This window comes from Crinia signifera, chromosome 1, assembly GCF_055691185.1.
Source record: "Crinia signifera chromosome 1, ASM5569118v1, whole genome shotgun sequence".
In the NCBI taxonomy this organism is placed as follows: domain Eukaryota; kingdom Metazoa; phylum Chordata; class Amphibia; order Anura; family Myobatrachidae; genus Crinia; species Crinia signifera.
Genome location: NC_139217.1, coordinates 401,201,726 through 401,224,749, shown reverse-complemented (window position 1 = coordinate 401,224,749; position 23,024 = coordinate 401,201,726). Strand labels below are relative to the sequence as shown.

Below are 23,024 nucleotides of genomic sequence, written 5' to 3'. Positions count from 1 at the left end.
GGAAGTAAAATATGTTTCAATATCGGGGTATGCCACACCCCCCTCTACTTTGGATCTAAGCAGAGTTTTTTTTGCTATCTTAGGTTTGGCTCCCCTCCAGATGTACTTAGCTAAAAGTTGATTAAATTTGTTGAATATAGATCTGGGGGGGGGGTCTCGGGATGGATCTAAATAAGTACATTAGTTTTGGCAAGAGGACCATTTTTGCAGCAACGACTCTTCCAAGCCAAGAGACATCATGCAGCATCCAGTCTCCAGTCAGCTCTGCAAAGGCCTTCAGCAGGGGGTTATAATTACATTCAATTATGTGATTATCTGGTGCCAAATTAACTCCCAAATATTTCAGAGACCGGGTCTGCCATGAGTAATTAAATAGTTCTTTTAATTTGGTGACCAATTCAGATGGAAAACCTAGAGGGAGGGCCTCTGTTTTACTTGTGTTTAATTTATAGTAGGAAACCTCTGAGTATTCCTGCAACACTCTGTGGAGGGCAGGTAAAGAGTTTACAGGATCTATAATACAAAGTAGAACATCATCTGCAAAAAGGCTGATTTTGTGGGGCGCGTTGCCAATGACCGGGCCCCTAATGGCGTCATTACATCTAATAGATTCAGCCAGAGGCTCCACCGCTAGTGCGAAGATTAAAGGAGAAAGCGGGCATCCTTGACGGGTGCCATTAGTTATTTGGAAGCCTGAAGAAATACACCCATTACTGAAGACTTTAGCCGATGGGCAGGAATATAGAGCCAATATGGAGTCCAATATCCGCCCATTGAAACCAAATTTTTGTAGGGCCAATTGCATAAATCCCCAGTGGAGTCTATCAAACGCCTTCTCGGCATCTAACGATAAAACCAACAGAGGATCCTTCTTAGTTGAGCAAAATTCTATAACATCTATCACCCTGCGTGTATTGTCTGGGGCCTGCCTGTTCAGAACAAAACCGACTTGATCATGGTTTATAAGGGTGGGGAGTAATAGGCTTATACGATTAGCAACTAATTTAGCATAAAGTTTTATATCCGAGTTAAGTAGCGCAATGGGTCTATAATTTTGGACAGAAGACTGGGGTTTCCCTGGTTTGGGTATCGTGATGATACGGGATTCCGTCATTTCTTAGGGGAAAAGTTTGGTCTCAGAGGCCTCATTAAAGACCTTAAGAAGAACTGGGGATAGTTGGGATTTAAAAGTCTTATAGAAGTTAGATGGGGAGCCATCTGGCCCTGGGGCCTTGTCCTTAGGTAAGGAGTCAATACCACCCTGCACTTCTTCCAATGACCATGGGGCGTTTAGGGACAGGCAGACCTCCGTTGACAAAGCCGGGAGGTTAATTTTATTCAAAAAAACTCATTATCTTTTCAAAGGAAGGTTGGGGAGTGGCAGGATCCTCTTTTAGATTATAAAGTTTAGAATAGTACTCCGAGAAGGCATTGGATATCTCATTCGGGTCATAAATCTTCAGCCCATGAGCAGAGTGAATCATATGAATTTTTTGTGATGCTCTCTTGCCCCTCAGCTTCCTAGCCAGCAGTCTGCCCGCACGATTACCCAGCAGATAAAAATTTTGGTTCAATTTAGCTATATTCCGTTAAACAACAGATAAATAATGACTGTTTACTTTATCTCTTGCATCATTTAATCACTTAAAAAGGGATTTGTCCGCTGGATTGACCTTGTGAGCAGCTTCTAACGTGGCAAGATCTAGTTCCGCTTGCTCAAGGTTTTTCCTATGGTCTTTTTTGAGTTTGGCAGCGATTTGGATCGCTGAACCTCGTGCGACTGCCTTAAGGGCGCACCAATGATTGAATACGGACGTATCTTCAGGGGAGTTTTCCTGAATATAATGTTCTAACGATGATTGGATCGCCAGTCGAGCCTCTGGCTGAATCAGACTCTGACTACCCAGACGCCATGGACCAGGGGTTGACTTCCTATTACTTATTTCCCATTTAATATACAATGAGGAGTGGTCAGACCACGACCGGGGGAGAATTTTGACCCTCTGGAAGGAAGCAAGGGACCATTTGTCCGAAAGGGCTAGGTCTATTCTCGAGTACGTACCATGTACATGTGAGTAAAATGTGTAATCTCTTACTGTAGGGTTTTTGACACGCCAAATGTCAAAGAGATCATATTCTGCTAATAGTTGGCGGAAGCTCTTAGAGCAAGCGCAGGACCGACTGGCGGTCATGGACCGGGCATGAGTACTATCAATAGTGGAGTCTGGGGGTAAGTTAAAGTCTCCTAGAATGAGTAGGGCCCCTTTGGACATTTGCTGAATTTTCGCGCAGAGTTTCCTGCAAAAAGCTAGTTGTTTGATATTAGGGGCATAGCAGGAAACGATAGTCACCTCTCTATTTTCAAGGGTGCCGGTCAAAATTAGAAATCTTCCTTCAGGGTCAGAGTATTGGGACGAAAGGGAGAACGCACAATGGTGGGAAATTAGGATAGCAACCCCAGCTCTCTTAGCCGGGCCGTTAGCTGTGTAGCAATGCGGGTATTGTTTATCATAAAATAACGGGGGAGCGGATGCTATGAAGTGGGTTTCCTGTACAGCTGCTATATGGGCCTTATGTTTATGGAAATAGTTGAGAGCTAGCCTCCTCTTGTTAGGGGAGTTAAGACCGTTGGCATTGATGGAGATAATATTAACCATAATCAAGTATTAGATGGACAGCTTGATGTAGTGGAGACAGAAGGAGAACTACAAAGACCATGTCACAGAAGCTATTCTGTTGAGTAGATGGAAAGACAAAAAAACAAACTGAGGAGAAAAGGAAAGGAATAAAAAGGGAAAGAAAACAATAAGAACCCCCCACTGGGGGTAAGGTTGGACGCCTAACCATGGCGACACTAAGAGGACGCAAGGGGGTAGTGGCAAAAAGAAACAGAGCTATAGCACCTGGATCTTAACCCATCTCGAGGTATACATCAGAGATAAAAAAAAAACTACAAACATCAAGTGGCAAAGCCTGACCCCACAAGGGTTCCCAACAGGGAGGCCCAGGGGGACAAACATCCTTTGCAGACATAACCAAGAGTAGTATCAAGAAAAATATGACAATTAGAATAGAGAACACCATTGCAATAACCTGTAAAGAAAGGAAGGCACCATCAGTGAATCATACAGGAGAATGCAAATCCTCTCTCCGGACCGCAATTGATCTAAATCTCTAGGAAATCATGTAAACTGTAAACAGGTAATACATCAGTATATCAATCTCTTACATAGTAGTCAAGCGGTAACTAGAGAGGGAGCAGTCTAGTAAATATAGCATACATTACTTAATGGTTCTCCGACCCTGGCGCAGACCAGTCCAGCTGGAGTCCGCGCCCGGGTGATGGAACTGGAGAAGCGCTTGCAGAGTTTATGGTGGAGAGAAAGTGTCTTCCTTCTTCAACTGTAGACAACACGACCATGGAGCCTCCTCTATTGAGCAATAATTTTGTTGGATATCCCCATCTATAGAGGATATTTTCCTTCCGTGAAGCAGCAGTGATAAGGTAGAAAAAGCGTCTTTTAGCTAAGGTAGCTTGAGAAAGGTCCCCATAGAGCTGGAGCGAGCCCAGTAATCTGGCGGATTCTTCGGATGGTCTGGCAGCTTTAAGAATCTCTTCCTTCACATGAAAAAAGTGGATCCGCATAAGGACATCCTGGGGAGCATCCATTGGCGCACCTCTGGCTTTTGGAAGCCTGTGAATCCTATCAATCAACAGGTCAGTGGAGGATCTGTTAGAAAGGAGTTTTTGGAAGATGCTGACCGCGAAGCCGTTCAAACTACTTTTGGAGACAGACTCTGGGACACCCCGTAATTTGAGATTATTCCGTCTAGATCTGTCTTCCAAGTCTGAAATCTTATCCCGTAGGGTGGCAACTTCGACTTGCAGAGATTCATGGGAGGAAATTAAATCATTGTGCAAATTCACCCATTTTTGTTTCAATATGGTCAGTACGCTCATCAAGATTGTCGATGGATTTCTGACACTCTTGGAGTGTGGCTTTAAACTCCTCGGCAATGTCTCTTTTGAAATGTGTTAAAAGGAGTTTCATGGATCCCACCGTGAGAGCTTGATTGTCATCCAGAACAACAGTATCTGGTACAGGAACATCCGTCACTGTAGCCGTTGGGCTAGAGGGGCTAGGTGGAGTTTGTTTAGAAGGTTGTCCTCCCGGCTCACCAACGTTTTTGGGCCTAGCCGGAGAAGGCTTGAAGAAAGCTACTTGGGAGACCGGCTTGGGTGTTTTACTGCGTTTGATAGGCATACTTTGAGCAAAAATAAAAACTCTCCAACTGTAACTTGTAAAGATGGAAGGGCTTTATTATATAGAGGAGGTGTCGCTGAATTTGACAGGTGTTAGATCATGCTGAGTGTATATCCAGGCGCATGTAGCGAGAGATTAGAACATAGTTTCAACAGGTCATGGAGGATGTGCTGAGATGTACTATGGTCACCATCCACAGGGTGGAGCTGTGTATACAGTACAGGCTTTATCAATGATATGACTATCATAAAGGATAGTACTGAAGTTTATAGAATTATAGAGACAGGTTATGCCCAGGTATCAGAAAAGAAAGGTGCCCTAAGCAGGTAGCTGGCAGGAGGGGGCCACAGGGGTCGCTCAAGGTTCTCAGATTTAATAAGGTCACCTGTATCAAAGCTGTGATGTAGTAGCTGTAGTGCTGTCAATGTATGCAATATGGCCGCCACAGATCTGCAGTGTGTGGGCGAGTGAAAGCCCCAGAATGTCAGCTTACATCTTGGAGGGTGAAAGCCAGAAGGCCTCAGGGTGCTGGACGGTTGTCTGCTTGGTTCTGGGAGCCCACTCGGGGTGTAGAAAGGCTCCACGGGCCCGGAACAGCCGCGACGCCGGGTCCGGAGCTCAGATCGCGGCCGCGGCCACTACTCCAGTCCCCGGCTTCACTCGCGGACTAGGCCGCGTCCCACAAATTGCCTCAGGCTGACTCCCGGAGCTGCGGTCTCCAGCACTACCCGCCGGCGGGCACGGAGAGGTCAGGTAGGGAGCTTGGGCGCCGCAATGGACGCAGGTATAGCTCTATTTTGGGCTCAGATTACCGGAGCTCCTGTCTGCTCCTCTATGCATCTAGGCCACGCCCCCCCGTACCATGACTATTTAAAAGGAGTAGACTACACTCTCCTTTTTTATTATTTTTTACATATTCTGCACCGCAATTGAGAGCAATTTATATATAATTGACTATAAGTGCATTCAATAACTGCTAATACCTAGTTCATAATAATTGCATTACCACAGTGTTTTTTAACATCCAGTAAAAAGACACAATAAGTAACTGTTGATTGTAACATATATTCTAGTTACTATTCCATACTATTCATCAAGCCATCTCTAACTTTTGAAACAATATTATCTTGATTGCTTAATTGAACAAATTGAATATTGCCATGTATCTAATTCTGTAAAGCTGAGTTTGTGTGCTACAAAGAACTGTTTTGCTTTTGAAATATAAGGTTACTTAGGGGCTATTCCCCTGATTGTGCTCTTTTTATGGATAACAGCCATTTGCATGGAGCTATTAAATAATTGTGGCTTGCAATAGAAATACTTTTGCATTGTTATCAGCCATTTGCCTGAAGTTATTGAACAATTGCGGCTTGTAAGAAAAATATATTTCGCATTTGTTGCCATTGGTTACCTCTAAAGCAACCAGAGTCCAGTCTTGTTACCTTACACTTAGAGGACAAGCTGGTCTTTGGAAAGTGGATACATATGGTACACAATTTTCGCTATATTATGTAAATAAAAAACATAGTTTGTACTTGTTGCCATTGGTTACCACCAAAAAGTGGATATATGTGATACGAAATTAGAGTATTATATTATCCACAAATTATGTGTTTTATGTTGAGTGTGTTTCAGTATGTCCTATTTTATGCTTAAAATATTTTGAATTATAGTAAAATAAATAATAAATAATTTTTCAAAAAGTAGTGCCCCCACAAACAGAGAGTACTTTTTCTTTTTTTCTCTAGTACTGTGTTTACTCTCAGGGGAGCACCTCCACCAGCTATTGTATCTATATTTAAAAGTACAGCACCCCATCGTTAACATTGTGGAAACATATATTTGTATCTCTATTTATCTCTAATTGTGTTAGTAACCTGTGCACCGGTACCCTCCCACAATCCCCTTTCCCGTCGAAATAAAATGCCTAGACTTGCCTAGTGGTGGCGCCGGCCCTGGGTAGACCACTACATGTGAAGGGGATACGGTCATTGGGTCACCAGCATGATGGTCGACAATCATTATGTTGACACCATTAGGTCGACATGCAGGAAGGTCAACATGAGTCTAGGTCGGCATGGGTTAGGTTTTTTCACATATTTTAGGAGCCGACATGTGCCAACAGGCAGTATTTCATGCCCTACCATCCACTAGGGCGTGGTGGGAGAATAAGATAGTGTACCGTGCGTAGCAAGGCACCGTGTCCAAAGGGGACGCGGTGCTACATTTCTGTGTCCATGTCGACTGTGTCGAAAGCCAGGACAAAAGAATGTGAAAAACCCCATGTCGACATTTTGACTGTCAAAAGGTTAGCCATGTCGACCTAATGGCCATGTCGACCTAATGACCCTGTGACCTAATCCATGTCGACCTTCCTACATGTCGACCTAGACTCATGTGGACCTAAACGCATGATGACCTAATGGTGTCGACCTAATGACTGTCGACCAACATTGTGGTGACCTAATGATCCATACCCATGCGGAGCATTGCTGCGCCAGTTCATGTGAACAAGCACTTATTTAAGTAGTGAACGAGGGCAACGACAATGTGACTACAGTTGGCGACTGATCATTTGGGGGCGACGACCAACTGTTTTTTGTGAGCAGCCTGGACAATGCAGGTGTGTCCAGCCCACTTGGGGGGAAGGCCAGGGTGGCTGCACAGCCAGGGGGCAGCCAGTACTGTGTAATACATTCGCTTTGTAAAATGTTGTGGGTAAATCGCTGAGTGGGACCTGGCATGTGAGGCGGCCTTGACATGCGCTGGGCGGTCCACTGCTGGCTGCAACCGCAGGTTGTAGTTTTGCAAGGATTTCCAAAACTAGAACCCAGTCTGAACCAGGCCCTACAGTATGTACCTAATAGAAAAGACAATAAATATCAGATTTCGCTAAGGATAAAATGAAGTGGAGGAAAATATTTTCAGAGGTCTTAAGGTCCATACACACCATAGTTGCCTACCCTCCTGCATTCTGCAGGAGACTCCCGGAGATATCAGCAATCTCCCTCTCTCCCTCATTAGTCTAGCATTTCTCCCTCATGTCACCTAGTCCACATTACACTGTTAAATATTTGGGGAAAAAAGGAATGAGAGATAGATACATTTACGTTGAATCATCCGCACCATTTCCTAGCACTTTACCAAGTATAGTAACTCTTGCTAACGGCTTTGGGGTTCATCTACATTTGGATATAATTAAATTTAAATTACACACCCACGCTTCTAGGTGCCACGTTCACAATCTCTTTTCACAATCTCTCCATATATGGAACTAGACATGCCCTGTGGGTGAAGCATGATGGGTCCCCTCAATGGGGCGCTGTGCAAAATTATTTTACCAATTATAATCTCCCTGAAACTAGTTTTCAAAAGTAGGCAAGTATAATACACACTGGGCCATTTTGCCCAGCATGTTTGAAGATCGATGATGGTTAAATTGCTGGGCTGAAAATCGCTCAGTGTGTATGCACATTTTCGCCCGTCTAAGCGATTTTTCCCAGGGGTAGATGATTTTCCATAGCAGGACACTATGGAAAGCCATCCACCCCATTGCTCATCTGTTTGTAACACCAGCAGATGAGCAGCAGTGGCTGGGGATGATGATGGAGCACACATCAGCGCTCACCAGTCATCGCTGCCCTGTACACACTGAGTGGCTTTTGGGCTGAAAGCAGCTCAAACTACAAAACTAAGCTGCTGTATGGGCCTTTAACCAATGTGAGCGTGCGACTCTGCTAAACAGAAGATGGAAAGCTGAAGACTCTAGAGGAGATGTCAGACCAAAGGTCTAATGTGTAAAAGATAATGGGAAAGCATTTAATGATATTCTGTTTAAATGGCTTTTTATATTAAAATGATTTACTTTCTTTACAAATCATAAAACCACCCAGAGGTACATTTACAAAAGATTTCTATGCAATGATTAAACCGCATACCTATTAAGTGTCCACTTAGGGTAAAGTGATGTATAGAATTTAATATGTTCTTTTCATTTACCAATAAAACAATGCATTTTATTTTCATTTTGCAATACTCGCCTAAGATATATTATATCAATATCATTTTTGTATTTGTTCCATTTAATAGCTTCATCTTAAAATATTACACATGCTTTTTACATACAAATAATTAAAACATTAAATATATTTTTTTCTATGAAAATATAATTAGTTTTAAAAATAATAAGAGTAGTAAAAATATATATATGGCCTCAAAGTGGTGGAAGAAAAGGTACTGCTTTCCTAGCACGGCGCCCACGATCTAGATTGTATGTGTGGGGCTGATATCTCAAGCATCTCATGCATCTTATGTGTTTGTGCGGCATAAGATGCATGAGATGATGCAATCGATGCGATCGACGAGATTTTTACATTGGAATCAATGTAAAAAGCCCCCAAAACCCCAATTTTAATTGCTAACCCCCCCTCATGGGTGAAATGGCCCCCCCATTGTTAACGCCACCCCACTATTGATGCCAACCCGAAGCATGGCGAGCGGCAGCGGTACGCGTCCTCCGACCTTTTCATACCCCCACTATCCACGTCGGCGTGGAGTTGATTTTATATAGTGTGGCGAGCGCAATACATGTAAAGTAGTCCGCGTCCCCTCGCGGGGCTCGCTGCGCTCGCCGCGCTTCGGGCTCGGTGGCTCGCTGCGCTCGCCACACTATGTAAAATCAACTCCACGCCGACGTGGATAGTGGGGGTATGGAAAGGTCGGAAGACCTTTTGGTGTAAAAGGGGTATAAGTAGACAGACTACTGCCATTGGGGATGCAGTTGATTTGCCGGCGGTCGGGATCCCGGCGGTCGGAATCCCGACACTGGAATCCCGACCGCCGAAATCCCGAAACTTTCTCCCTCCGTGGGTGTCCACGACACCCATAGAGGGAGAATAAAATAGCGTGCCGAGCGTAGCGAGGCACCGGGCCCGCTGCGTGGCGAGCGCAGCGAGCCCGCAAGGGGGGGCGATCCATGTCCCCCCCTTGTCGGGATTTCGGCGGTCGGGATTCCAGTGTCGGGATTCCGACCGCCGGGATCCCGACCGCCGGGAAATCGTATCGGATCCTGCCATTGGTATTTAGAAAGAATTTGTAACATATCAAAATAGTACTAGTAACCAGATTACCACGTAAATTTCTTTAAAAAATAACTGTCTACTTACTAGAATGTGACGTATTTGGAGGATTAAAATGTAATAAGCCATGTAAACTGGCTTCCTTGCTTCCCTCATGCACAGTGCTCTCACTCAAGAAGCCAATAAATGCATACTTCTGGATATCTGATGTAGTCCCATGCAAGCAAACGTCAGCAAGCACTGAAGTGTATCCACAGATAACTTGCCAAGGCCATTGGGATAAATTGCTCCCTGTATGGTTTGAAGACTGTGAAGACAATTTTTGAAAGAATAAATACAATGTACATTTTCACTTTAGCTATATTATATGAGTGGTTCAAAAGGTATGGTAAAAAATAAAACCTCTCATACTGTATTTGCAATGTTTTCTATTTCATTCCAATTTCCCAACAGGCCAGAGCAGGAAGACCAATATGTCCCCTCTGAGATATTAGACTGTGCCTCAAATCAGTTGTACCGTCCCGGGATCAGTCATAAGCAGGTCTGCAGGGCCAGGGTAAAATGTTAGAGGCTGGATATCTTCTGTTTTCGAAGGGAAGTAAGCATGAAGTGTGTTTCATCTGATGCACAAGTTTCCTTGGCCGACCACTGTGTCTACAGTCATGAGCATTGTCTATTTCTTTATGCTTTTTCAAAAGAGCTTAAACAGCACATCTTGAAGCCCCAGTCTGCTTTGAAATCTTTGCCTGGGAGAAACCTTGCTGATGCAGTATAAGTACCTTGCATTTTGTTGCTGTGCTCAGTCTTGCCATGGAGTATGCCTTGTGAGATGAAAATGTCTTACGAATTTTCATGTCACAGGAGGTAATTAAAAAGGTTATAGTTCTAAGCAACTTTATATTAGATTTTATTAGTACAGTATCATTTTCTGTATTTCTTGTATAAGAAACTCAGCACTTTGTTTGGTACTTATGTAGTATCTGGGCGTCCGATTTAGAAATCGGATCGCATCGCATCGCATGCGACCAAATCGTATGCGATGCGATGGTCAAGATTTTTCCATAGGATTCAATGTTAAAATGGTCTGAGTCCATTTTAACATAGAATTCAATGGGAAAAAGGGGTCCTTTTCCTTTCCCCACTATCCAAGTGGGCATGGAGTTGGATATAAACCTGTGGCGAGCGTAGCGAGCCACCGAGCCCGAAGCGTGGCGAGCGTAGCGAGCCCCGCGAGGGGACACAGAATACTTTTTAAGAAATATGCGTCCTCTCGCGGGGCTCGCTTCGCTCGCCACGCTTCGGGCTCGGTGGCTCGCTGCGCTCGCCACGCTATATAAAATCAACTCTATGCCCACTTGGATAGTGGGGAAATGAACAGGACCTTCTTAACATTGAATCCTATGCAAAATCGCATCGCATCGAATCGCATCTGATTGTATGCCTTAAGGTAAGGCATACAATCACAAAATCGGACGCCCAGATACTACATAAGTACCCTTTGTTTAGCTATGACTCATGCTGTATTGGCCCAGATGGACAATGCCACAGGTAGTGTAAAAGACTTAGACTCAGACATCACATTTGAAATCCGGTTTGAATCTCCATACCTATAAAAGTACGTTTCTAAGCACTATTTAGTGCCAGAATATTAGACTCCATACAGTACCTTTACTGTTTCCAGTATTCTGAACTTGTCAAGCTGTATTGTCTATGTGGATCTGACCATTCCTGGTGAATTCCTTCCACTTCACCACATGGGAATTAATCTCACTACTTTCGGTGCTTCCAGTGTTTACCAGCCTCCTAAATATTAACCCAGTGAGAGGGCTGTGACCTGTGCAACTTGTGCAGCAAAGCCCAAGCTCCTTGATATAAATGATTGATGCGTTATACTCACACTTCTGCTCTGGGTATTAGCAAATCCTATAAGTATGCCTTACATCCATACTAACCAGCCTTAGAAGTTTTGGCAGTATGCTTTGGCCACAAACATAGATACTGAAGGGTTAAAATTAGGAATCCATGTAGCATATGAGAAATGGCACGTAGACTGTCCTTACTATAGTTACGTGCAAGGTCATACATTGTAAGCCTAAGCATGCCTTATCTTTCGATACGGAGTTTCTACTCCCCCCTTTGGTTTCGGTATGCAGTATGTTCATGCATAAACTCCCTTATAATGGAAACCCCCCCCCCCCTCTGCTACCCATTCTCTTGTGTATGATATCTTGTATGCCCCCTGTTGAATCTGCCCAGCAACTATTAACAGACCAATAAAAATGTAACATATACTTGTATACTTCCATGTATTTTTGCCTTTTTAAGATGTTGTTAATCTCCTAATAAACCAGAGTGTTTCTTAACTCGCCACCGTGTGTTTGGTGTGTAGTGTTAAGTTACATTCTCACGGGTACCTAAGGGGCTTATCACATCGAGGGGCTAGAGATATATCCTTACAATCTGGGGGCTGAGTCCGGGATCAGCTTGACTGTCTCCTACGCGGTAAGATAGAGAATTTTGTTGTCTGTCTTTTCTGCCGTGGAATTGCAGCCAAAACGCTGAAACTGAACTGAGACAAAACCGTGTTCAGGGAACACGTGAGACAAAACCGTGTTCAGGGAACACGTGAGACAAAACCGTGTTCAGGGTACACGTGATACGAGACCGTGTTCAGGGAACACGTAATAAAGGTAATTCAAGTCCGGGACTTGAGATTACGTAGTTGATTGAGGAAAATTTAAAGGCGCCATAGTTTGGTATCTGGGATACCGTGGTGGATCAGGGATCCACAACCCCCTCGATTTGATCGCCTAAATATATGTATGTACATGTTTGTCTGTTAATGTTGCAACTGTGTATTTGTTTAAACACTCAGTAGACGGGTGGTAAGTGCACGTACGCTGAAGTGTTCTGTCTGTCTTATATACAATTGTACTGTATATTTTGTATTAAGGATACTCAGTAGACGGGTGGTAAGTGTACGGCCACTGAGTGTCATTACTGTTTAGAGCGATTCTAAGTAGATTTGCAAAGGGATTTGGCTACTGAATGTCATTTTGTTTAAAGTAATTTTAAGTACAATTGCGACTTGACTTGTGACAGATATTATTGTGACCATATTGACTGACAGACTGTTATATTATGGGATCACATCAGAGTAAAGAAACAGAATATTCCCCGCCTTTACCAGGAGAGACATGTAAAGAATGTGTTGCCAGTGTCTCCCCCACAAATTACTATTTCATTAACCCTTGAGTAGACAATTTAGCGGGATAGATAGGATAATTAAAAATTGTCCCAAACCAATAATAACACCAATAGGATGCATAACATATTTAAAGAAAGCATGCAAAGGACGCAGCTTTACCCAAGAAGATATGAGACTCATTGTTGATGGTATAATTGACCATTACAATGGATGGGACTGGGAAAAAGTTCCACTTATCAGTGTACCCTCAGTCACACAAACAGCTGTAGGTTACCCACTTAACACACAAGAAGGCATAGATGCTATGTGGGATCAACTTGCTGCACATATGAATGAAGTGTTTAAAGCACGCTCATCTCTCCCCATAGCTGTAAGTTGTAAACAGAAAGTGTCAGAAACAGTGACAAATTTCTGGAAGAGATTCAAGAAGTGCTGGACCGAGGAAGCAGGTCTGCCGCTTCTGCATAATGATAATTTACTTGTTTCCACTTTCATTAATAATCTGCTGCCGACACATATCCTCGCTGTGAAGCAGAGTGTTTCAACTTGGACCTCTGATACAGTGAAGGATTTTAAAAAAAACATTTGTATGAAAAGGAAGCAGCAGGTTGTTTTGAAGTTAAAAGAAACACTGTCACACCATCACATACCCCGTTCATACGCTTCCAAAATCAAAACAATCCTAGGAGACAGAATAAACCATTCCGTCCTCCTAGAGACAGACTACCTCAGAGGGCTCCTGCGGGACCCCCACCCAACAGGCAGACAAGCTGCTATAACTGTGAAAGGGATAGCCATTGGGCTAGAGACTGTCCGTTCCCTTAAAACAAACCCCGACAGGTCAGTAACCCCATGCAGCCCAGCCAACCCAGACCAAGAGACAACCCCAGATTTCAGATTAACTGGCAGGGACAGACTTTAAAGGGCCATGACATGGGAAAACATGAATTTACTGTAATACCTGACTGCCCAATCAATTTGCTAGGCAGAGATCTTCTCTCTGTGCTAGAAATCACAATCAGTCCATCAGAAGCAGGAAAAGGAATTGATGTTTCATCACCACACTTGCTCATGACTGACAGTTCTGACTCAAACACAGAATTAGACACTGTAAATCCTCAGATATGGTCAACAGGACCTCAGAGCAATAAACCAATTAATTGTTCCCATTGCACCCATTGTACCTGTAAACTCACCCATCTCAGCCATCCCTGTAGATGCCGCCTATTTCTCAGTAACCGATTTGAAAAAATGCATTTTTTAGCATACCTGTGGACACCCAGACACAACTGTTATTTGCATTTTCTTTTGAGGCCAGCAGTTAACATGATGCAGACTGCCACAGGAGTATATTGACTCCCCTGTTGTGTACAGCATCGTGCTCCAAGCCACATTAACCCCCTGGCACCCCCCCTATGGTTCAGTCCTGCTACAGTGTGCAGATGATCTGCTTATCTGTAGTTCAACAAAGGAGGCATGCCGAGAGGATGGTATATCACTGTTAAACTGGCTCTGTGAATGTGGGCACAAAGTGTCAAAAAAACAAAAATGCAATGGTGCAAAAAGGAATGTTGATTATTTAGGTTTTGTCTTGACAAAGGGAGAAAGGAAAGTCAGTCTGTACTGGGTCTGGTCCGCCCAGCCACTCAGAAAGAAATGCTGTCTTTTCTGGGAATGATAAACTATTGCAGACAGTGGATTTCTGACTGTTCCTACTATGATAACATTTTGAGACAAGCCACACTCAATGACAAACCTAAACAGATACAATGGTCACAAGAAATGTTAAATGCATATGAACGCCTTAAATGTATGTTGATGAAAAGTCCGGCATTGACCCTCCCAAACTATGTACAACCATTTCATTTATATGCAAGGGACAAATGTAAAACCATGGCGGGTGTGCTGACACAAGAACACGGAGGTAAGCTGCGCCCAGTTGCATTCTTTTCTAAAGTAATGCCTGTGTCGGTCCAGGGAATGCCTGCCTGTCTTCGGGCACTGGCGGCCTGTGCAATGGTGACTGAGATGGCAACCACACTCACTTTAGGAGCACCCACTGTTCTCCACACAACCCACAATGTGGTAGCCCTACTTAAGGGATTGCACACACAACACATGTCAGCCCAAAGACTTAGTGGATATGAGGTACTGCTGTTAGGAAGCCCCTCACTCACCATTAAGTATGCAAACGCATCCTCAGGCCCCGCACCCATTCTAAATGCACTTTTAGGACTAAAGGGCCCCCAGGATGACATTCCTGACGATCATGACTGTTCTGCATCAATAGAGTCAGAGACCTCCCCTAGACTTGACATTTCCCCTGTACCAATACCAGGTTCTGACCATGTATTTGTGGATGGTTCTTGTAGTAGACCCAATGACTCGACATATCAGGCAGGCTACGCAGTGGTACGCCTCCCAAATGACATTTTAGAAGCGAGACCCATTCCATATCAATCAGCACAAGCTGCAGAACTCATAGCGCTCACAAGAGCTTGCCAAATGTAGAAAGATAAATTTGATCACTGAACTACAAAGCTCAGCATCACAAAAAGACTTGGATGACTGGTTATTTCCAATATTGCAGAAAAATCCTATAACAGGATTGATCTGCAAAGAGGGGAAGCCATGCATACCACAATCAAGCGCCCCATTGTTCATTGCTCACTACCATGGGGTAGGACATCATAGCAAAATCACCACAGCTATACTTTTGAGCAAAGACTTTTATATCACAGATGCTAAAACATTGGTAGATTAGTACATTAGCAGATGTATTACCTGTCTGCGCAACAACCCTAATAACCCAATGAAAGCAAAGCATCAACACCTGGAGTACCCAACTACTCCTTTCACACATTTGCAAATTGATTTTACACATATACCTAACAAAGGTACAAAACAGGAGTATGCTTTGGTTATAGTGGATATGTTTCCACCATGGCCAGAGGCATTCCCAACAAAAGCAGAAGATGCTAAAACTGTAGCAAGAATTCTAACCCAAGAAATTATCCCTAGATGGGGATGCCCGCTGCAGATAGATAGCGACAAAGGCACTGCCTTTACAGCAAAAAATCACACAAGCTTTAGTGAAAGCACTTCAAATAGAGTGGAAATTTCACATTCCCTATCATTCTCAAAGTTCAGGGATAGTGGAGAGGATGAATAGGACTTTAAAGGATAAACTTAGGAAAGCAACAGGAGGAACATTTAATAAATGGAAACAAACCCTCCCCATTATCCTAGCAGAAATTAGAATGACCCCCCAACAGACTCTGGGTTATTCACCTTTTGAAATACTAATAGGAAGACTTTTCCCCACACCCTGGGCTAAGAAACCACTAGTAGTACAGGAAGGTGATCTAGAACAAATTAGAGAAGAGTATGTCAGATCCCTCATGACCAGACTGAGTGAAATTGAAAATGATGTTGTACGTAAAAATCTTTTTAATCCACAGGAATCAACACATCCTTTTCAGGTCGGAGACAAAGTCGTTGTGAAGGTTCTCCCCAGGAATAAAGGTCCAGGAGATTTCACCTATGGTCCAGAGACGGAAGTCATAGCAGTAACCAGGACGGCTGTCTTAACTGAAGAAGGCCCGACGTGGATACACGCATCCAGAGCGAAGAAAGTCCCGAGTAACGACCCGGATAGAGAACAGATCAAGGAAGGGGTACTAACGGGAGTAGACAACTCTGACCCCCAACAAGGCGAGGTACTAACGGGGGCAGACAGCCCTGACCTCCTACATGATGGAGAAGACGATTCACCAACAGATGAAGTCATTCCAGGATTCTGGACGATGGTGGATAACGTATATTATTCCATTAATTCTTGTCTGCCAGATACCTTTGCACAAAAACTGAAGTGGACATGACTGAAAAGGCAGGCGTATACGCTTTCTGGTACAATTCTTTCAATACCGAGGTAGCCGCCTACCAGATAGACTTTTGTACCATTAACCCCTGTGTCTCCAAACGATGGACATAGGGATGTAATAAGAATGGTCACCCAAATGGTATAGAACAGGCCCTTGTTCAGTTAGGAATCTATATATTGATTATTCTTACTATTATCTGTGTTGTTGTTTTTTTTTTGTATTATACCATGTTGTTAGGAAGCTTGCTACCAAAGGTATTGAGAACACCCTTATGTATGAATCCATTGCCCCTGCACACGCAAATTCCCCTGAAGGCTACAAGCAATATCTTGCTAAACACAGAAATAAGGAGTTTAGTAAGAAGAATCATATCATCTAAATTCATGATTCTAAGAGGGGATTGAAGGGTTAAAATTAGGAATCCATGTAGCATATGAGAAATGGCACGTAGACTGTCCTTACTATAGTTACGTGCAAGGTCATACATTGTAAGCCTAAGCATGCCTTATCTTTCGATACGGAGTTTCTACTCCCCCCTTTGGTTTCGGTATGCAGTATGTTCATGCATAAACTCCCTTATAATGGAAACCCCCCCCTCTGCTACCCATTCTCTTGTGTATGATATCTTGTATGCCCCCTGTTGAATCTGCCCAGCAACTATTAACAGACCAATAAGAATGTAACATATACTTGTATACTCCCATGTATTTTTGCCTTTTTAAGATGTTGTTAATCTCCTAATAAACCAGAGTGTTTCTTAACTCGCCACCGTGTGTTTGGTGTGTAGTGTTAAGTTACATTCTCACGGGTACCTAAGGGGCTTATCACATCGAGGGGCTAGAGATATATCCTTACAGATACCTCTGGTCAGGAAACTACTAGAACACATTCTTAACAGAGTAGAGACATACGACTAAAGATCAGACCAAGATTGTGCAGTACATTACGTGCATACTCATGTGTAGTAGGTTGATGTTATTCAACTGTTTTAGGCACAGCCTGATTTACCTCCTGCTGTTCTGGCCCAAACTATAGGAGCCTTGCTGTAGCTGTGGACAGTGGCGTAACTATAAATTTTGCTCCCCCAGGCTCCTCTCCAGCGTGTTTCCCCAGCGTGTGACGTGATGACGTCACACGCATAACGGACAAGCTAAAGCAGGAGAGAGGAAGAGACACTGCTGCTTCCCTTGGCTCCGACACATCCTAGGCCACCCTAGCACACCCATCCGCCATCCCGCCCATCCTGTACACAGTAGCCAATAGCCAGCTCTGTGTACAGTCAATTGAATCAGTGGGGGTATTTGTCGTGTCTGCCATGGCCGCACCCGCGCTGTGGCTGACTCGCCTCCAGTGCTCAGTCAGTGCGCAGAGGGAGGCAGCAGCATGTCAGTGCGTCGAGCGGGTGCCGGCGCGCACACAGACCCCACTTCTGCTTGCTCCCCCAAGCAGCTGCTGGGGCTGCCTTACAGTAGTTACGCCATTGTCTGTGTATACCTAAGCCCCTGAGGTTTTATGGAGACCCCAAAATTGTCTAAGGTTTTATGAACCAGTGTTTAATACACTGGCCACCGACTTCCCTACATAAAGAACACAGCTTATATAATTTCCCTGTTCTCTGGTCAAGCCTTGGCTTGGGCCTGCATCTTATGGGAAAGAAACAACCATCTTATACACAGTGGGGCAAGCTTTCTGGACATCTTAAAAATGGATATCAGGGAGCCCAGAAAAGTGACATCTGCAGCTTCCGCCATCTTATTCATGATTTGGAGGTTTTATTACAAATGCTCACAGAATCACTATACCTGCTCTTGTAAATGAGTCATGAAGTCGCATCCAAGTTCCAATAGTACTCTTAAACAGGAGATTTCTAATTTTGCAGCTTCTCCCAAGATGAATAAGGCTAGAAGTGAATCCAACCTATAAAAGCAACCGAACAATGTCAATAAATAAAATAATCCGCAATCCAAGTAGTATTTATTACAGCATAAAAGTGTTGGAGCTGTAAATGTTGTCTTATGTCCAGAAGCTTCTCAATCAGTGTAAATTTAGAGCAATATTAAGTTTACATTAAAGCAAATTTTAGAGCCCTTGGGTATTTGGGAATGTTCCTACATTCTACTTCTTAAGAGGGAGGATCACTTGTTAGCTCCATTTAATGAATCACAATTTCAATTTTTAATATGCAGTGGTTTCAATTATTTAGAAGTCATCCTCGCTACATAACACAGATGGCACATTAAGTAATAAAAAAAATCCTATGTATTTATTTCCCAGATGACTGTCAAACATAATTTTCTTCTACTTACACACTTGATAAATTATGGAAGCTCAGAATACAATAATAAGGTGTAGAGAAGTCTGACAGAAAGATAAACGTGTGGAGAGTGTCAGTGGAACACAACACAAGTCAAGCCACTGACAGAGATCTGTTGATGAACTACTTGAAATACTCAGCAACAGATCTGCTGATGCATATTGGCCCTTATTCAGATCTGGTCACAGTACACATTTGTTCATGAAATAGGCAAAACCATGTGTGCTGCAGGTGGGGCAGATGTAACATGTATAGAGAGAGTTAGATTTGGGGGAGTTATTTTGTTTCTGTGCAGGGTAAATACTGGCTGCATTATTTTTACACTGCAATTTAGATTTCAGTTTCAACACACCCCCCTCTCTCTGCACATGTTACATATGCCCCACCTGCAGTGCACATGGTTTTGCCCATTTTGAGAACAAATTTGTACTGTGATCAGATGTGAATAAGGACCATTGTATATGAAAAACAAATTGCTATAAACATTAGCATGGTTTGATACCCATGCATGGCATAACCAGGTATACTGTATATTCTGCTGGTGCCAACCTGCACATATCCTGAATCCTGAAATAGTTGAAATAGTTGTTTCTTTATATGTGTATGAAACTGCAGCTTTATTTGTGAATAAAAACTATGCATGCACGTTGGGGCATAATTGTGGCAAACTTCATCAGCACTGGAGGGTTTTATCTGCCACAATCAGTGGCGTAACTTGGGGTCCGCAGCCCAAGCGTTCGCGGGGGGGAGACGGCGCCACTGGGGCGCAGGGTCATGGCGCTCCAAGAATCCTGTGTGAGCATGCCGCTTCCCCTATCACCGGGTGCACGCTGCTCGCCACCTCGCCCCCCCCCACCACGATGTGAAAGCACTCGGGTGCATGCCGCTTGCCGCTCCCCCTATCACCGGGTGCACGCTGCTCGCCTCCTCCCCCCCCCCCCTTCCACCAGGTGCACGCTGGGCCGCGCAGGGTCTCAAACGCGGCGGGTTGGATGCAACTCGGATGGAGATGAAGTCAAGACTTCAGAAGCAGCTTCAGCAGACCCAGCACCCCGTCTACTAGTAATCACTGGCGCTGCTGACAACGATACCATGGCAAAGGTAAAATGGTCCCAATGTGTGTGGCACTGCTAGTTCTGTACTGGCAGACGCTGGGGCAGGCACTGTGGCTGCTGTGGAGCTGTTGGTATTTTTACTGTAGATGCTGGCCTGGTACTGGGGCTGCTGCTGAGACTAGGAGCTGGAGCATGCTCCTGTAGAGGTGACACTGACTTTATAAAGACGTACGGGGTATCATTAAAGGCGGCAGTGGGAAACGTTAGTGAAAAGGGGGGGGCACCAGGATTTTTTTTGCAGGGGGGAGCAAAATTTGTAGTTACGCCACTGGCCACAATAGAACTAAAAGAGGAGGATACATTCGCCCCATAACAGTTAACGATACAGTGCTTGTTCAGAGGTGCACACAGGTGTGGCCGTGTCATGTCAATGTTAAAAGACTAAAGACTAAAAGATCTTAATATAATAGTTTAGAGCAGAGAAGGGAAAGGGGGGACAGGATAGAAACTTTCAAATATATCAAGGGTTTTAAAAAGGTACAGGTAACAGCAACAGAAGAGGAGCAACAGAACACGAGGACATGCACTGATACTAGAGGGAGGAAAATTCAGGGGAAATCTGAGGAAGAATTACTTCACAGAGAGTAGTGGATAAGTGGAATAGTCTACCACCAGAGGTGGTAGAGTCAAGTACAGTAAAGCAATTTAAACATGCTGTAGATAAATATTGATCATATATTTAACCGCTTCACTGGGCAAGTTTTTTTGGGTTAGCGCTCACTAACCCCCCCAATGCGTTTCCCGGGGCCGGGTAGCACGGCTGAGCATAGGCACTGATTCTATGGGTGCTCAAGGGCCCAAGCATCCACGGAAATTGATGAGCACCCACAGGCCCAAGTCCCGCTGCTGGGCTGCCGCATTAACTTGCTAATTTGCGGCTGCAGCACCCATATCGCCGGACCCGCCACCTGGGAAACAGTATGCAGGGATGGCGGAAAGAGTGTATTCCGCCCGTGTATCACCACACTCCCACTCCAATCCCGGAAAACGCTGGCGTTCCTCCCCCAAACACCCGATGCCTGTCACTCACCTTGCATATGGCTAGAAAAGGCTAGCCTTTGAATGGTTCATTGGCAAGGAGACCCCATGCATGCACACAGCATACCGTGTGCCTGTGCATTCATGCAAATTTGCAGCCCTCCAAACGGATCTGAATCAGCCCCCATGAGTCTAAAATGACTGAACAATCAGAACTTTAAACACACATCCGAGGGCAGATCATTGATCGAACACAAGAAATTGTTACATAATAATAATTACAATTTTTAGATACAGTATAGTGCTACAAGGACTCATCAGGTAGGATGGAGATAGTACAGAACAAAACAATAAAGTACAGAAAAGCTTTTCTATTATAATTCTCCACTTGCTTTGTGACAGTTCTATTTGCATTCTAACAATATAAAATTAGTTGCCATTTAGAATATATATAGACATAATTATGCTAAAATTTGATCCCTGTTTCAGAGCAACATCTGTTTGTCTTTCTGTTTATCGTTCTATTTTATCAGAAGCTGCACTGGAGATGAGAGAACAAAATCTAAAAGCGTAAATGCAAGATGAAAGATAAACTTTATGGAAGGTGAAGAAAAGTTCACAACATGACGAGTAAAATATCTTTTCGAAACAACTTTACTAGATTCAGGAGTCTATTTATTAATATCTGATATTAAAGCTGGCTAATTTTTCATTATGTTCTTTTACCATAATCTACAATCAGCGGCCAATCAGGAGCCAAGAAAGTCGGCTCCTGATTGGCCAGAATTCATTCTGAGTAGAGGCGCAGAGGAGGAAGGATCTCTGCGCCTCTAACAGTCCGCAGCGGGGAGCTTGCCGAAGTCGGCGGCAGCTTGAAGAAGAAGGAAGAAGCCCTGGACTACGTCGGATCAAGCCAGAAGAACTTCCATGGAGGACCTGGGTGAGTAGAATTTCCTTCCACAGGTCCACCATGGATTTCTTCGGACCCCGGACCGGACGCCGACACCGACATGAAGATCGACATGCTGAAGAATGACGACATGGATCCGGAACCGAACCAGGACAAGGCACCGGATCAAGACTCTGGGACCTACCTACGGGATCAAGATAGGTAAGTATCAGTGTGTGTGTAATGTATGTATTAAACTTTTATTTTTCAGGTGTCAGTGTGTATTTATTTAACTATTTCTTTTACTGTGGAACTACAAGACCCAGCAGGCCCTTTAATGCCCCGCAGGCTGGGACTTGTGGTTCTCCAAGTCCTAGCTTGCGGGGGAGGCTTGCTGGGACTCATAGTTCCACAGTTTAAAACAATAATTTATTCATCTATTTTTTACACCAGTATCAGCCCGGTGGCCACCGCACAGGGCCACCGGGGACAGCACCAGGCTTCAGCCTGGTCAGGTAAGTCCTGGAGGGGGGGGGACCCCTTTATTGGGTGGGTCCCCACTCCCCCAGGGCCCCTGGCCAGGCTGACTGGTCAGAGGGCTGAATGCTTTGGCCGGGGGGACTTGTATAAAAAGTATCCTCTCGGCTGTGGCATTACCCTGCTGGCTGGTTTGGCCTGGGGCTGGTTCTTAAAATACGGGGGACCCCTAGTCATTTTGTCCCCCGTATTTTGGGAACCAGCCCCGGACCTGGATCCTGGGGCTGGTTGTTAAAAATCAGGGAACCCCTATTTTTCGGGTTCCCTGATTTTTAATTACCGGCCCCGGCTCTTTCAGCCTGGTGCTGGTTACAGCTGTGGGGGGGGGACCCCACGCTGTTTTTTTTTAAAAAAAAAATATTTATTTTTCCTTTTTTTTTACACTAAAGCCTGCACAGATCTGACTGATCCGTGCAGGCTTAAAGCAAATACGACAGGACAATCAAGGTGTATTTTCCTGTCGTATTTTTGTGCCTGTTTTACACCAAGTAGCAGCCGTATTATCAATACGGCTGCTTAGTAAATCAGGAACCACCATTTTTTTTGAATGGTGATTCCTGTCGTATTCTATCGATGGTGTAGACATTCGTATTTGTAAATACAAATATGAATGTGCCATCTTTAAAAATACGAATTGCTGTATTTTTGGGATAGTAAATCCCAAAAATACAAATGTGTAAAAAATAGGTGTATTTCTGCCTACGAATACACCTATTTATTACGAATTCATATTAGTAAATTTCCCCCATTATGTCT

At 44.0% G+C, this 23,024-nt stretch overlaps 1 protein-coding gene across 3 annotated transcripts in view; it reads right to left on the bottom strand.

Annotated features, from left to right (window-relative positions):
• TMEM232 (transmembrane protein 232) overlaps positions 1 to 23,024 on the bottom strand; it is a 199,217-nt gene that overhangs the window by 120,280 nt on the left and 55,913 nt on the right. For all 3 annotated transcript variants that reach the window (XM_083151677.1, XM_083151676.1, XM_083151679.1), the window contains 2 exons: positions 18,238 to 18,352; positions 9,431 to 9,650 (listed from right to left, as the gene is read on the bottom strand). In XM_083151677.1, the coding sequence (XP_083007803.1) occupies positions 9,431 to 9,650; positions 18,238 to 18,352 (335 nt within the window). The remainder of the gene's footprint in view (positions 1 to 9,430; positions 9,651 to 18,237; positions 18,353 to 23,024) is intronic.